Source organism: Arvicola amphibius, chromosome 10 (genome assembly GCF_903992535.2).
Source record: "Arvicola amphibius chromosome 10, mArvAmp1.2, whole genome shotgun sequence".
In the NCBI taxonomy this organism is placed as follows: Eukaryota; Metazoa; Chordata; class Mammalia; order Rodentia; family Cricetidae; genus Arvicola; species Arvicola amphibius.
In genome coordinates this window covers 33046502-33063161 of record NC_052056.1, presented here as the reverse complement: position 1 = coordinate 33063161, position 16660 = coordinate 33046502, and the positions used below count along the sequence as shown (strand labels likewise).

Below are 16660 nucleotides of genomic sequence, written 5' to 3'. Positions count from 1 at the left end.
CCTACTTCATTCTGTACTTTCACGTTTTGAAATCTACAAAGAAACCTCTGTTTAGATACACCAGCAGTTTCTGGAAGTAAGGCATTCTGCAGGTAGTGTAGACTAGCTAGGTACAGAGAATGTATTCAACCTGTGTGGGCAATTTAATAAGGACTTCCTGTTACCAAGGAGTTCCAGTGAAAATGATCTTCCTTTAATCTAAGGAACAGGGGAGGAACAGGCAGAACCAGATTCTCCAGGTGTGAAGTAAGCAATCCGCGCTCCTCATTTGATAGTAACAGCAAATGTACAACTTTATCTCCAACGTATTTGACTTCACTGTTTGGCTTTCAATTAACTGTATGAGAACCATAAAGAAAGCCCGTGACTTAGAAGTGATTTAAACACTGGTTCGAGCATTACACCCCATGGCACTCGGATTCTCTCTCAGACTAAGAACTCTAAGACCACGGGTGGGCAAACAAGAACAAGACAGTACGGTAAGTGAATTGGGGTGTGTGTGTGTGTGTGTGTGTACGCGTGCACACTATTTAAGGTGAAATATTTACAAACTGAAATGCAGGTACAGGTAACAGGAAAGAATGGTTCAGCAGGTCCTTCAGTTTAATTTTTAGACTTGCACAAAGCTGCAAGCAGCTGACCTGTCCTGGCTATAATGACCAGAAGAGGCTTGAGGTGGAGTTACAAATGACTTCTCATTTTAGAAACATTCGAAAAGCAGATTCTGTGAAAACAAATCTGAAAATCTTTCTTTAAACACAGTAAATTAATAATGCTATATTTATTTTAGACAGGACTTAGGACTTTCACACTTAATTCTGAACAGAACTTTATGTCCAAGTTTGACAGAAAATATTAATTTCTCTATTGTTATTTCTCAGGATATGCTAAAACTGATTTGAAGAAAATTTAAAATGGTTTTGTTGGGAAAGAAGTACTATAATATCAAATATCAAAGCACTCAAGCATTTTAATGTTGTAGACAGTATGTCCAAAGTACTTAAATTAAAAATTATCATAGTTTTTACAAGTTATTAGGTCAACTTAATATATAAATTGGGGCCATTTAAATGTAATGAATTTCCTAAGTTATGACTGTTCCTATATGTGACTTTAATAAATACTCATTTCAAATCAACATTATGACTTTCATAAGTACTTTCAAAGGAGATATGAAGTTAGCCATGTAATGTGCAAACAATGCCTCTTCAAGGCATGCACTTTAAAATTTAATATGAAGACCATTTCATATCTATTCAACTTCTCTGAATCATATAAGTAAAAGTTAAAAAATATCCATCAACAACTAACTCTTAATGAAGTTATGATCTTACTTTAGTTCAACAAGTCAACTAACATATCCACATCAAATCGAAAGAATACTGAAAGAATACATTACTGAAAATGTCAGTTAATTCAAGCTTAGAAAATATATATAGTAAGATCTCCCACTTTTAACCTTGAGATAGAAAATGCTAAAAGTTTCCTTTATATACAAGAACAAAATATATTTCTTAAAGTACTTATTAACATAGTAACTACAGAGAATTTACTTTAAAAACCCATAAGCATATTAAACATGTATCCCTTCATGTATTTTTATTTTAATTTTATTCTCTTTATTTACTGTTATTATTATCATTATTGCTATTTTGGTTTTCAAGACAGGGTTTCACTGTGTAGCCCTAGATGTCCTGGAACTCACTTGTAGCCTAGGCTGGCCTTGAGGTCACACAGATGTGCCTGTTTCTGCCCCACAGTGCTAGTAATGCGGTGTTCACCACCACTGTCCCATGGTTTACTTCTCCTGACTCTGGGTATTGCATATTCACGACTGTCTCTAGGAATCTGCGTTCTCTGTAACAGTGTGGGGAATTCCTTTGAGTCACTCCCATTTACTTCTCTCTTTCCCGCATGGAACTATGACATGTGATCATCACATGTATCAACCACCATCACTTTTTTTCTTTTCTAAAATACCATCCTTAAACTCACAGCTATAGTAAACATTATAGGTGAAGCTCAAACCGCATAGCAAATTCAAAAATGTGCACTAGTAAATTAGCCGTACTGATTAATCTACAGACAGAATACTGCCACACTATGAAAACTGCATAAAATAATGAGCTCATGAATTTCATCTAGCCTAGCCAATTCAATGACTTCTTATTTTATGTTTACATAAACGTAGACAAAATTTAAATTCTACTATGCATCGTTCTAATTTCTGGACGCAAAATTAAACTGGAAACAGTTGCACATATAGTTATGTGCCAACAGCATTACCAACAGCTGAAAAATGCACACATACAGCATTTCAGTGCACCTGAGTACTTAAAATAAGTGTATTTCGATATGGACAAACAAAAATTGGAAGAAGATTATAAATATGATAACACGGTAAAGATCATCACCTAGATCTTTATCAAGGTAGACAGTTATTTGACAAGTGGTTCCCATCTGTATGTAGTATGGAAGGATATCTGATATAAACTTAACTTTACAAATATCAATTTAAAACTATCCCAACAGTTTTCTCTCCCCATTCCCCCATTCCCCATCCCACCCCACCCCCATGTTCCCATGTTTTGTCCGGCAATCTTGTCTACTTCCAGTATCCAGGAGGATAACTATATGTTTTTCTTTGGGTTCACCTTCTTATATAGCTTCTCTAGGATTTTTTACGAATTATAGGCTCGATGTCCTTTATTTATGGCTAGAAACCAATTATGCGTGAGTGCATCCCATGTTCATCTTTTTGGGCCTGGGTTACCTCACTCAGGATGGTGTTTTCTATTTGGGTGGAAGGGAGGGGAGGGAAGGGGGAGGAGATGGAAATCTTTAATTAAAAAAAAAAGAAAAAAAAACTATCCCAACAGTTTTTAAAATAGTAAAATCTAGGAGGCTCTAGAAATGAAGAGCGGACACATCCACAGTTAGGAGCAGAAGTTAAACACAACTACACTTGGCTACTAGAATAAAATAGTCTATCTCAGAGGCTGGGACTTAGGATTTAGATATTACAGGAAATAAAACTGAATTTCCTGATTGACCTAGGCAAAATAGAACACAGCCTGTACAGACACTACCTGGATATGGTGGACAAATTCCATGGCTCTGGAGGGAACAGCCAAACAACCTTAGATTTAATTTGTAACTTAGAAAGGCATTGAGGACATTCCTGCATAATAAAATACCTCAAGAGACAAAACAAATACACTTGTCCACCTTCAAGAGAGTAGCTAGAAGTTAATAGCCACTTGAAAGAATTTATTACCAAGAAAAATAACCTAATTATAAAAAGAAACTTTAGCATAAATACATTAGATATTTGAAAGAAATAAACTGGCATTAGAGTAGTCATCAAAAATGATGCACACTATATACATTATAGCTAAGCACATAAACATCATCTATTTTATATGCATGCCCTGGTATACAGCAGCAAAAAGAAGCCTAATTCTATTTACATGTTTGCATTTTCAAATCAAAACTATAGTGATCTAAAGAAAGAAATGTTCAAGTATTTACTTGTATTTTATATGTACTCTTGGAATATGCATGAATGTACACATGTGTGCATTTGCACACCCCTCTGCACTTACTAAAACAACTAGCACTTTAGGAAAAAGCTTGAAAAAAAGCATGTCCATGGCATCAATAATTTGCTTCTAGCTTCTTAAAGACGAAAGGGTCATCCCATCCTAAACATGTTAGAGAGAAGGTGTTTTAATGCCTAGGGCTTCACTAGACATGGAGATGGCCACAGTCATAAAGGTGGAAATGACGTCTCCAAGTAAGCAAGTTGGAGACCAGAACCCTTGTGAATACACACAGACATGAATGTGAACAAGAACCATTCCGAACTTCAATGCAAGGCTTGAGAATAGTCATTGCAGTGCCATATCTTGTTGGGCAAAACAAAATTATGTACAATTTTTTACAAATAAAATTTAAATTTTGCAAGGAATTATAAGTTAAATTTATTACAAGGCTAATAATATTTTCACTGTAACTCTGAAAATTTGAAATCAAAGATTTAGACTCTTAAAAATTGCATTAAGGCTTATATTGACTCTAATTAACTGTAATTAATTATAATCCATAATTACATGTAATATATGACATAACTTGATTTGTATAATTAAAAGATGGGAAACTGCTGATACATATCTATATCTTCAGTGCTTGGAAGAGGAAGCAAAAGGATTATGAGTTCAAGGATAGCCTGGATGAAATAGCAAGATCTGTCTCAAAAATCCAACAGCCAGTGCTGGTAAGATGGCTAACAAGCAAAGGTGACTGCTGTCAATAATGACCTGAATTCAGCTCCTTAATACATGAGGTAGAAAGAGGGAAACAACTCCCAGCTCCAGAGCTTGTCCTCTAACCTCCATACATGGGCTATGTCACATACAGGACACACACACACACACACACACAAGCATGGACATATGTATAACACTACACCACTAATTATATAATAAAAGGAAAACTACAAAAATGAGTTACAAAATCTTTCACATACAATTAATTGCTTTAGTATTGAAATCTTTCCTCATCAAAACTACTGTTTTCATTTTAATAGAGGACATCAATAATAACAGTCTGAATATTACTCAGTATATTCATTCTGTTTTATTTCCTAGACCCATGGAAAAGGGGTAAGAAATATTTCTTGAAGATATGCATGATACACAGATCCATAGTTACATTCCTAACGTAATATCTAATCTTACATTCCTGTGACTAATTTTCATTTCATAAGTTTTCTACATGTATTATAGAAAATTTTTGTTGTTCACTCTGAGCTGTGAAACTCACTACTTTGGTAATTTCTAATCCGATAGTCTTTATCAGAAGGTAGAGGAATTACTCCTCACAAGGAAAGTAGAAAACAGAATAAAGAAGATGATAGGCACAAGTGTGCCTAAGTAATCCTTCCCTTCTACTTCTAGGTTCTGCCTTTCCCACTAAGAGCCACCAAAGAAGACTTTCAGGCACAGTAGTAGAGTTTAACTGAAATTTGTAATGAGATAAGATGAGCGTGAGAGGATGTGAAAGAGGAAATGGCACTCAGGAGACTATGACAGTAATCCAAGTGAAATACTAATGTCTTGGACAGTCTGGAAGAGGTGGTTGGCTCCAAACACACAAAGGAAGAAATGCTGAGAAGTTTTATTAGTTGTTTGGAAATGAGCTAAGGTATAAAATATTGAAAAAAAACATTCAAGAATGACTCAAGCTTTTGGATTGGAGTCACTGAAAGAAAAGAGCAGCCACTGACTGGGCTAGAACAATCTAGGCACGGAGACAGTGAACACTTCATTTCAGATGTACACACCTTAATGGGACTCAGCAAGCAGAGGAATCCAGACTGGAGAACCAACCTGGAATCAACAGTATTTAGTACCATTATTAAAAATAATGGTGGACAATATTCACTTTATAAGCATCCCAATATTCAGAGGTAGGGGAGATAAAAAGCCAGGAGTCTGTGGGAGGGTAGGAAAGAAAGAACCAGAGATAAAAGGTAAAACGCTTTTTTGGACACTGCCTCAAAAACTAATTTTGTCAACTTGGCTGTAGTCATATTGCTTCTACCTTCAAAAAACATGTTCTAATGATTACCATGTATTCTATGTTTCTTTTTATTATTCAACTCTCTCACGAACCATTCTGTGACCCTGGGAAACAATTCTATACAAAACAAGTTAAAACAAGCTTTGCAAAACAAAATTCATGCCAATGGCTCATTTGTTCTTCATGTGTTTCCTACCGCGCCTATGGTAAACTCACACACCTTATCCCGCATACAAGTCAACTACCATCTGCTTCCTATCTACCTGTCTGATTTATTTCCCCTATTAATTTTCCTTCTCTTAGTTTCTATCTACACAGGCATTAATTTTGTCCTGAAAGTAAAACAGCCTCAGGCTGGAGAGATGGTTCAGCAGTTAACACCATGCACCAGCCCTGCAGAGAACGTGAGTTCCATTCTTAGCACCTGCATCAGGCATCCCACAGTCACCTTTAACTCCAGCTCCTCAGCATCCAACACCTCTGGCCTCGACAGGCACTTCTACTCATATGCAAGTCTCCATTCAAACACACACACACACACACACACACACACACACACACACAATTAGAAACAAATATTCTTCTAAGTACACCAGTCTTATACTGGTTTGGTATTTTATCTCCTATAGAGAGCCTATACTCCTTGTCTCTTCACCAATATTTATATTCACCTTGTCTGACTTCTCAATATTTAGAACTAATAACCCAAATATCTCCTTAAAGTCCTTGTGTAGCAGGCTTTCTTTTGGGTCACAAACCAGCTCCCAAATCTTGACACACAGACTTATTAGTTAGGAATACTCAGCCTTATCTAATGCTTGTCCCACTAGCTCTTACAATTTAAATTGTTTCTTTTCATCTACATTTTGCCTTGGAGTATTTTACCTTTCTTTCATTCTGTATGTCTTAACTCATGTATAGCTTGCTGGTGGGTGCCTGGATAAATGGCTCATTTCCCTCTTTCTCCCTCATTTTCTCTTTTCTTCTCTCCACTCTCTGGAGCCTAGATTCCTCCTCCTATTTATTCTCTCTTCCCACCAGCCCCACTTATTAGTTATTCAGCTTTTTATTAGACCAATAAGGTGCCTTAGGCAGGCAAGGTAAAACAGTAACACATCTTTCATAGTTAAACAAATGCAACACACCTTTATATAGTTACAGTAATATACCACAATGGCCTTGCCTGATTATCTGTTAAGACATAAGATGATCTTATGCATCTCTTTACAACTTCATAAACTAGTTCACCTCAGGACAACTTCTACATGCTTACAAAGTCTTCTTTATCTGCATTAACACTACTCTCATATAATTCCCATTCAACAAGCTTTAGAATGATGCTATGTCTAACCATGTTGTATCAAAGATTTTCACAGTTCAGAAAGTAATTGTAAAAGAGATCTCTTAGAATGACTTAAATTTATTTCAATGATTCTCCACTTCATTTCTAGTCTTTCCCTTCTATGTTCTTTTGGGAATTTCTAATTTATGAGTTACCATCATAACTCATCATAAACAACATCATTGTTTAGTTGTTCCCACTAGAGTCATGGAATTTGTCCACCATTTTCCAGGTAGTGTCTGTACAGGCTGTAAGTTACACAAGAATCTTTCTTAGCCCTATTATCCTGGTGCTTACTATTCTGGTGGCTCTGATTAAAAGCATGATTGAAGTCCAATACTTTATCATAGTTAATGGCTGTGAAACAAAGTCTTCTATGTTATAGATGTGAAGTTTTCTAAAGTACTTGATATTTCACATTCTTTCCTGTTAAGTCTATTTTTATACTTTTACATTTAGTATTTGCTTGATGTTACTTTAGTCTCTGAATCTCAATGTAACTTCAGGAGACTAAAGATGATTCTACACTAAGCATCATGAATATAACTGATAACTATATGTATGTGTATTGAAGATTCAAATCATTAATGTAAAGAAACTATGTAAATATGCCAATTATTGAGTGTCACAGTACCACATCCTACAAAACCTTTCTCTATATTCAACATTAAAAAAGTCTAGAGATCAGTAATCTGTTTATATATCCACTCAGCATTTTCAAAACTACAAAAGGCATTAAGTACCTTTCTATACTCAAGGATTAAAAAAATGGTTTATTAACAACAGTTTTTATTTATTTCACTCTATGTATGTGTGTACTATTACCTTTTCATTATATATAATCATATGTAATTCATTTCCTTTTTATTTGATGCCATGGACAATTAGGAGCACTAGGTGAAAATGCAAATAACATCAGCATTATAGATAAAGATTACAGATAAACATGTTCCCAAGTATCTAAAGATTATCATAATATGAATTCCTATACATTTTGTTCTAGGAGTTTAAGATCCTTGGAAACAACTCAAAGAATGAGAAGTCTGCATAGTCAAAGCAAAAATATTTTTCATATATGCAAGACGAGAAAGCAAGACTATATAAAATATGCTAACTCAACATCTCATTTTATTTATATATTTATATACATACATATGTATTGCTTAAAATCCACATAGAATTTATTCTGACATTGTTGGTTTTAATTGACTTATCCATATTTTTAAAAGTGAGTATATATTTAAAGATTTTTAAGTGTCTGAGTGTTTTGTCTGAATGTATGTATGTGTATCACATGTACACTTGGTCCCCACAAGAATGAGGGAAGGGTTTCAGATCTCCTAAAACTGGAGTTTTATGGTTGTTAAACTGCCATGCGGGTGCTGGGAAAGGAGCCATGGTCCTCTACAAGAGCAGCATGTACTCCCAATGGTTGAACTGTCTCTCCAGTCCCAGAAAATGTCCATTTTAAATATGAAATAAGGGAAAGGGATCTATAATAATGGTATTTTTAAGAGGCTAAAGGACAATCCTAAAAGTTAAAGTACAGTCAAACACCTTTTGTAGTAGAAAATCATGTTGTGGATAGTATAACAATATGAATAAATTTATCTGAGGTCCAACTGTATCCTCCACACTGCTTTCTCAGTGAGTATACTCAAATATATGAGATGCGAAGCAGGAGCAACCATCCAAAGTCATTCCTAACTTATCTTGCATTACTTTCTCTATTTTGGTAATCTCTATATGAACATTATTTTTGATTCTTCTTCTTTTATTTCTTAGTTGTTACTCTATAGTTCCGGGCGGCCTCAAATTCCACCTGTGGCCTAGGATAGCCTCGAATTTGCCATACTCTTCCTACAATACAGGGATTATAGGCAAGAGCCATCACACCTTGTTGATGTTCCTCAATTTCTAAAATTTCCTGTTAGAAAATAGAATTTTTGCTAAGAGACACATAGCTATCTCACAGCAACAGCTAATGGGGAAAAATAGCAACTTCTTCCTTGTTCAATTTCATTATTTTTTGTTTCTTAGGAGGAAAGGGAAGATGAAAGACCGACTTCAGGAATTAAAACAGAAAACCAAGGAAATCGAACTCTCTCAGGACAGTCAGGTGTTTCCAGAAGCAGAGGAACAAGGAGTGCTTGTCCAGCAAGCTGTTATTTACGAGAGAGAGCCAGTAGCTGAGAGACACCTACATGAGATCCAGAAACTGCAGGAGACTATTAACAGCTTTGCTGAGGATGTTCAAAGGTTTGGACAGCAACAGAAAAGTCTGGTGGCTTCCATGAGAAGGTTTAGCCTACTTAAACGAGACTCGACCATTGCAAAGGAGATCAAAATCCAAGCAGAACACATTAACAGAGCACTGGGTGACTTAGTCAAAGAAGTAAAAAAGTCAGAGGTGGAAAACGGTCCATCATCAGTGGTCACAAGGATACTTGAGTCTCAGTATGCTGCCATGTTCCGCCACTTTCAGCAAAACATGTTTCTATACAATGAAACAATAGCTTCAAAGCAAGAGAAGTGCAAGACATTCATTGTCCGTCAGCTTGAAGTGGCTGGAAAGGAAGTGTCTGAAGAAGAAGTGAACGACATGCTTCAGCACGGAAAATGGGAAGTTTTCAACGAAAGCTTACTCACAGAAACCAGCATCACGAAAGCACAGCTCTCAGAGATTGAACAGAGACACAAAGAGCTTGTGAGTCTGGAGAACCAAGTGAAGGACCTCCGGGATCTCTTCATTCAGATCTCTCTTCTGGTAGAGGAACAAGGAGAAAGCATCAACAACATTGAAGTAATGGTGACCAGCACAAAAGATTACGTTATCAATACCAAAGAGAAATTTAGACTCGCTGTCAAATACAAAAGAAGAAACCCCTGCAGGGCCCTGTGCTGTTGCTGCTGCCCATGCTGTGGCTCCAAATAAAAGACGCTATTTTAGAAGCTTCTCAGGGTTTAGGGGTAGGGTTCCACATTTCAGAGCCTTGTTTTGGTTGTTTTATTTCATGAGCCAAGTCCCAAACATTCTATCACTGCTAACAACTCATTTTCCCCTTTAATATTTGCCTATTAAAGTTACAGATATGCTGAAGCCAGTGACACAAGACAAGCATTTTCTTAAAATTTCCAGGTTAACTATTAAAAGTTAAATTGAAAGACTTTACATTTCTAGAAAAATATTGAGTTCTATTGTTAATTTCTGTAGTCTTAAAATGAATATTCAAATAAGTGGTAACTACTTTTAATCTGGCTTAGTTGAGAATATTTTGGTAATTAACAGTTGTATAAAACAAGGTCTCAAAAGATGCCACAGAGCATCAAAATGAAGCTAAAATGCCTAGTAAGTCTTTCTCCTCAGATAGGTGTGGAAACCTGATGATCATTACATCCTGGAAAAACCCACTCACAGACTTGATGAAAAATCTGATCTGTCCATGCTTAACAATGGTGACTGTCAAGCATAAGACCTACGATGAGGTAAGACTGTTTTATGATCTTGGAAATGGACAAAAAAACTGAATTACATACAGATTAGAGGCTTGACAAAGTCAAAGTAAAGGCAACTGTGTTCTTGAACTTGTGACATCACTTTATGATGAAGTATAAATTAATGATGAGTCCTAAGCAGTCTTTGACTTCGAGATGATCCTCCTGACAGCCTCCAGAGAGCTTGGACGACACAGGAACACACCACTGAGCCCATTCTGATCTTTTTCTTTAAACCTCGCCTTTCACTTCACCGCTTGTTTTTGTTACAGCTGCATTGTCCTTTTCTGTAATGGAGCAGGTCACGCTAGAAGGTCTATACTCTGTTTCTTATGCCTGAAGTAAACCTATTCATACTATCACCAATTTTATGTTCATTGGTATGTTGGTGAATGGCAGACACCATAAAGATATTTAGTCTTCCTACTTGAAGATATGATGTGTCTTCATTTTTTATACATTTTCTAGTTATTGAAAAACTCTTACCATTCCCTACATATGAAAGCGCCATGGCCATCTTTGTTTTGTTTCTATTGCTATTATGAAGTAATATTTCTCTCCAGTAAATATTTGCCACTGTTATCAATCAAAGAAATAAAATACTAGCCTTTGAGAAAGTCTTTCCCGGACGAGTCACCCTAACAAGGCCATCCTGATGACCTGTGGCATCTCCTCACCCTTGCTTTAAGTGTCTGCAGGAACTTAACACCATCTTCTAGATCTGTTTGTTACTTGCTTCTGTGTTAGCATGTGAATTTCCAATTGATTTCCTGTGCAAGACCAACCAATATCCATAGTCTGTAAGAGTACTTTTCTCAAATTTACTCAGTTATCTCATTTCCCTTGTACACGGTCTCCCCTCCTTATAATATAGAAGACTGTGTTTCTGCTCCAACCCAAGGCATCTTCATTTGTCCCCCAATTCCACCCTTGTGTTTGCAGTTTTCCATCGCTTTGCAATATCCAGAGTAAGCTCCTCCTCTAAATCACTGTCCTCAGCACGGTGCTCTGTGTTTCCTGTATCAGGTGCCCTTGAGTCCCTTCGCATTTCTTCAGGTCTGACTCCTTACTGGAGGGCTCTGTCTGTTTAAACTCTTGGTCAGAGTGGTTAAAAAAAAAAAAGTGAGAGAATTCATCTGTGACAATTTCTATTTCCTTAAAGACCCTTAAGACAAAATTATCAATTGAGAAGAGCATAGTTAAGGGAGCAAGAGGATGAATGAAACAATCAGGTCAGAGGGAAGGATTGAGTCATCCTGGAAAATGGCAGAATAACCAGGGGGCATGCAGGGCCCATCTGAATGTATTGGGATAACTTTCATGTGATCTCAGCCAGGACACACATGTTTTTAACCTCGCCATGCTCAGCAGCTTGAATGCTGGCAGAGAAAGTGAGGATCCCTGTCTGCTCAGGGTGGGGGCTCTCCCACACCTGTGCAATGCAAGAAGTGTGTGCTGGGAAAGCTAGGAACTTGAAAGGATTAAATTGCCATGTTACACCATGTTAAAAGTACTACAAAGTAATTTTAGTTCAAAAATGTAAATTGAATTTCTTCTTAGCCTGTCAGTTACGAAGTATCACTGTGGGAAAAGATGTTTCACATGTCCCAGCTTCAAATGCTTAAAGTAGCATTATGAAAAAGACTCTTATAAGACTGATGAAAAACTCAAAAGCTGACTGGATAATTACAGTCATCACTTTTACTGTTCCTTTTAAGTTTCTATTTAGAGTTTTACATATACTTGGTTACAGCTGTTCTTAAATTATTTATCATGAAAACTAGATTATTAAGAACTATTTAATATGCATTAGTTCAATTATGCCCAGATGATGTGTAAAAAGTTCTGTTACTATTTAATCATGCTTGTAAAGTAAAAATTAAGCCCAGACTTGTTGCAAAGCCATTAATGATATTCTATTTCATTGCTACATTCTTTATCATAATAATACGAGTTATACATATTAATGGGTTCAAAAATGACATTCCTGCACGTGCACTATTGTGCTTGATCTTCTTCACCTTCTTCTGTCTCTCATACTCTTCTCTGATAGCCGCTTTCTAGTCTCAAGTTTGCCTCCCTCCAGCCTCCATAAATTCTAAATTCTACACAGAAGAGAAAAAAATGTTACATTTGTCTTTCTGTCTCTGGATAATTTCACTTAACCTGGTACACCTACTTGCTTCCATTTTCTTCCTAATGACTTGATTTTGTTTTTTTTATGTTGCTCCTGTGTTGATTTCCACCTAGGCTCATGCCATAACATAGCTATGGTAAATAATAACATGTCTACATCCTCAATTGATTAGTATTAGCCTAACCTAAGCAACAAGGACAACATATTTAATCAATAATTAAATATTTTGTGATGGAGGAGAGTTATCTGTCTATGTTACTTTCATTGGTTAATTAATAAAGAAAACTGCCTTGGCCCTTTAAGAGAACAGAAAATTAGGTAGGCAGAGTAGACAGAACAGAATTGTGGGAACAAGGAAGCAGAGTTGGGGAGACGCTTCAGGCATTCGCCATAGTGAGTCGTCATGATTCTCCTCTCCGAGATGGACGCAGGTTAAGATCTCTTCTGGTAAGCCAGATGATGGCGTAAATCACAAACAATCCCACACCAGTTTGGAATTATGATTAATAGAATGGTTATTTATTTAAAGGGGAAAAAACTTACAGATCACCGTCCCAGACAACAGCCATCTATCTGCGCAATCAGGAAGGGAGCCTAGTCGTCAGAAGCAGAGCGGGAAGCCAGAGAGCGAGCGGAGGGAAGTGGCCGCATTTTTAAAAAGAGAGACCACGCCCCAATGGGCTGGGCTGGTATCTCAGTGGCTATTGGCTGAAGGAGCAGAAGGAGCTCCCACAACAATTTTGTATACTTTATTTCCACACTTAATACAAAGTGAAAGCATCAATCTTTTTCTCAGTATAACTATCTGAAAGAGAAAACTAATTATTGAAAGAGTTGATGGAACAACATTAGGAATCTGCTGGCTCTAGAAACAGAAGTCAAAAATAACAAATAAAAAAAAAAAACAAAGTCTTTCGGGTGCATGTTAACACCACTGAATTGGTTTAAATGGTTTGAATTCATCTAACAGTTTGAAGTACTATATCATCAGCAATAATATTCAAATCCATTTCCAGAACAGTAGGAACACTCTTTCATTATCTGAATCCACATGTTGGCACAGGCATGCACATGCTTGCTCATTTACAAGCAGAGTCATAGAGAGAATCAGTAACTCCCCTGACCGTGTGGGAGTTGCACACCTGTAATCCCTAGCTTGGGCTGGAAGGTTACTAGAGTTCCATGTCAGCCTGGGCTACAGTGTGAGACTTTGTCTGAAGGAAACAAAGGAAGAAGAGGAAGAGAAACAACAGGAGGGAGGAGGAAAAAGAGCATCTCCTGAGGGCTGTCTGATTCCAAAGGTCTCACCCTCAAAATACTGAAGGTCTGGGATGAAAACAGTAAAGCAGGAGGTCCATGGCAACGTGTTGATGCCTACCTAGCAACACTGTCAAGTATCTGTTCTTCGTGAGCTTTAAAGAGTGTGATAGTGGAAGCAGCGTGCAGCATAGGTGACGAAGGCTGGAGTGCAAGTCCACAGTGTAAGCAAATGAAGATGGCAGCCTCGAGAGGTTCCACAGCAGCACAGCTCCCAACTATGGAACGTCAGTGTGTAGTGGACTTGGAAAATGAAGCTGATCAAGGCAATCAGACCTGTGTTAAATAATTCCTGGTTATGTGATTTGGGCGTCCAAAGTAAAGACCTATCACTATATGGTAAGATGCATCACTATTCTAATAGATAAACTGGACTAGCACAGGTTGAATTCTTAGCATCCTGAAAAGAAATTTTTGCTGGTGGCTTCAGAGATATTCTGGATGAAAATATTAGACAACTCGACTGGACTTCAAAAAGGTAACAGGCAGGGTGATTTATTATCTCTCTAAGGACAACTGTCAAGACTACACGAGAAAGAGAAAGTCTACAAACGGCATCCATCTTCCTAGAATATTGCTATCAACTGCAGATAATGAAAATTTCAATATATTAAGTTACAGAATAAAACTTACAGTTCTACTTATTTAATAGGAAATCAAACAGTGCTTTGTACATTAATTAATTCAACATGTAGTAGGTAGTCAGTATTTGTTGAATTAATATAGGCATAGATGCAAATATACACAAAAGAAAATATCAAGAAAAATAAAAAAAAATGACTACTTGGTTAAAAAAGATAAGAACTACTCTATTGATAGCAAATAGTGATTAATATTTTAATTTTACTGCAGAAACCAGGAAGTCATTGTTTAAATATTTTCAAGGACTACTTTAGCCTGTAGGGCTCAGCAAAGGTCACCTTTCATATATACTTCTATTAAAATTTTACTTCTGATTAAATAAAAGTGAGACTCGAGTCTATAGATGAAGTAACCTCATTAATAAAATACTTAAAAGTCTAAAAATATAAGCTTTACCAAAAAATAATCCAATAAAGTTTCAACTTTTATGATCAAAGTTTCAAATAGACTTGTTTAAAAATCTTCATCTGCATGGCCAGGTGGTAGTGACACACGCTTTTAATCCCCGCACTTGGGAGGCAGAGGCAAGCGGATCTCTGAGTTTGAGGCCAGCCTGGTCTACAAGAGCTAGTTCCAGGACAGGCTCCAAAGCTACTGAGAAACCTGGTCTCAACCCTCCCCCACCCCACCCCCCCAAAAAAACAACCAAAAAACTTCCTCTGCTATTGAAATGAACAGGGACAAAACTCCTCTACATTTTTTCTAATTTAACCGCAATGAGTTGATTGTTTTCATTGCTTAATAATGAATTACAAGAAGGGGCAAAGCGACAAAAACGCAAGGGCAAAAGCTCAGTAACTTCCAGTTGAGAAGTAATGTTAACAATTGAGATGCAAACTGCTTAAACTTTGCTCTGTCTCATGTTACAGCACCATCTGGTGTTTATTGTGTATAAAGGCTATGCATATAAATGTCCGTTTTCAATGTCTTCTACAAATGTTCCAGTTTAAGTACAAAATGCTATAAGCATATGACCAGGAGGATAAAGCTAGTCATACTCATACGTGCAATAAGGAAATATGAATACTCAGAGTGAGAAATTAAAGTGTCATTACAGAAGGAACCATTCAAGCAACTTTTAGAAAGTACACTACCAAGAAAAGAAGAGCGGTGGGGAGGTATCTCAGTTAGCTGGGAGAGCGCCTGCTTAGCCTGCACAGGCTGTGGGTTTATCTGATCAAGGCAGTTCACACCTGTAATCCCAGCACGTGGAAGGTAGAGGTGATGGATGGATCTGAAATTCAAGGTCATCCTTGGCTACAGAACAACCTCAAGGACAGCCTGAACTATCTGAGGTCCTGTCTTAAAGAAAACAATTCCAAAAGAAAGCAAATTAAAAAAGGACAACGACAAAATATAAGTTAAGAGAGGAAGCTAGCTGTGACGGCACACCTCACAATGCTGAGGCAGGAGGATCTACAGTTCAAGTTCAACCAAGGCTACACTGCAAAGTCTTGTCTGGAAAAAGGGTTGAGGTTGCAGCTCAGTGGCCGCGAATGCTCAGAGCATTTCCCTAGCATGCCAAGGTGGTCTACCTGGGGGTGGGGAAATGAAACATACCCTACAACCTTATTTAAGATGCAAAATTTAATACAACGCAGGCCATCAAATAAAACAAGAGTTCATATTTAATTTTTCAAGAAATCCTATTAGTAAACTTGCTCTTTAATCAATCTCAAAAACAATATAACATTAAAACTGACAGGTAATTGCACACACTTATTATACTAATAGATGACCACCTTGATTATTCAATATTCTGTAAGAGACAAACATCTCTTGCTAATGCTCCATTACTTACACCAGTATAGGCTTTCCTGATATCCTAGGATGTCTTAGCACTTCTGACATTGTCTCTTTTGTCTCTTCCATTCTCTCTTCATCACTGGAATCCACAACAAATATTACCCCATAGGACTCAGCGTAATAATTCTTCCAAATTCCCCGAATTCTTTTTCCACCTCCCAAGTCAAAGATGGTAACTTCAAACTTTCCTTGTCTAAGGTCAATTTTAGAAAATCCAACAGTGGGAGCTACGTCTTCAGGATGCTCTGTTTCAAATGATACAAAAAGAGGAATCTTTAGACTTTAATATCAGTTTATTTCTACAACATAAATATAACAAGTATCATGCATTTGTCATT

At 36.9% G+C, this 16660-nt stretch overlaps 2 protein-coding genes across 3 annotated transcripts in view; one reads left to right on the top strand and one right to left on the bottom strand.

Annotated features, from left to right (window-relative positions):
- The window catches only part of Arl13b (ADP ribosylation factor like GTPase 13B), a 57270-nt gene that overhangs the window by 24021 nt on the left and 16589 nt on the right, over positions 1-16660 (bottom strand). For both annotated transcript variants that reach the window (XM_038346360.1, XM_038346361.1), the window contains exon 3: positions 16318-16567. In XM_038346360.1, coding sequence (XP_038202288.1) covers positions 16318-16567 — 250 coding nt within the window. The remainder of the gene's footprint in view (positions 1-16317; positions 16568-16660) is intronic.
- Positions 8979-9860, top strand: Stx19 (syntaxin 19). Its single transcript, XM_038346362.1, has one exon. The coding sequence runs from the start codon at positions 8979-8981 to the stop codon at positions 9858-9860; it is 882 nt and encodes a 293-aa protein (XP_038202290.1).

Excerpts from the sequence above, each read along its gene's own strand:
- Stx19 (XM_038346362.1), top strand. The coding sequence starts at position 8,979 with ATGAAAGACCGACTTCAGGAATTAAAACAGAAAACCAAGGAAATCGAA.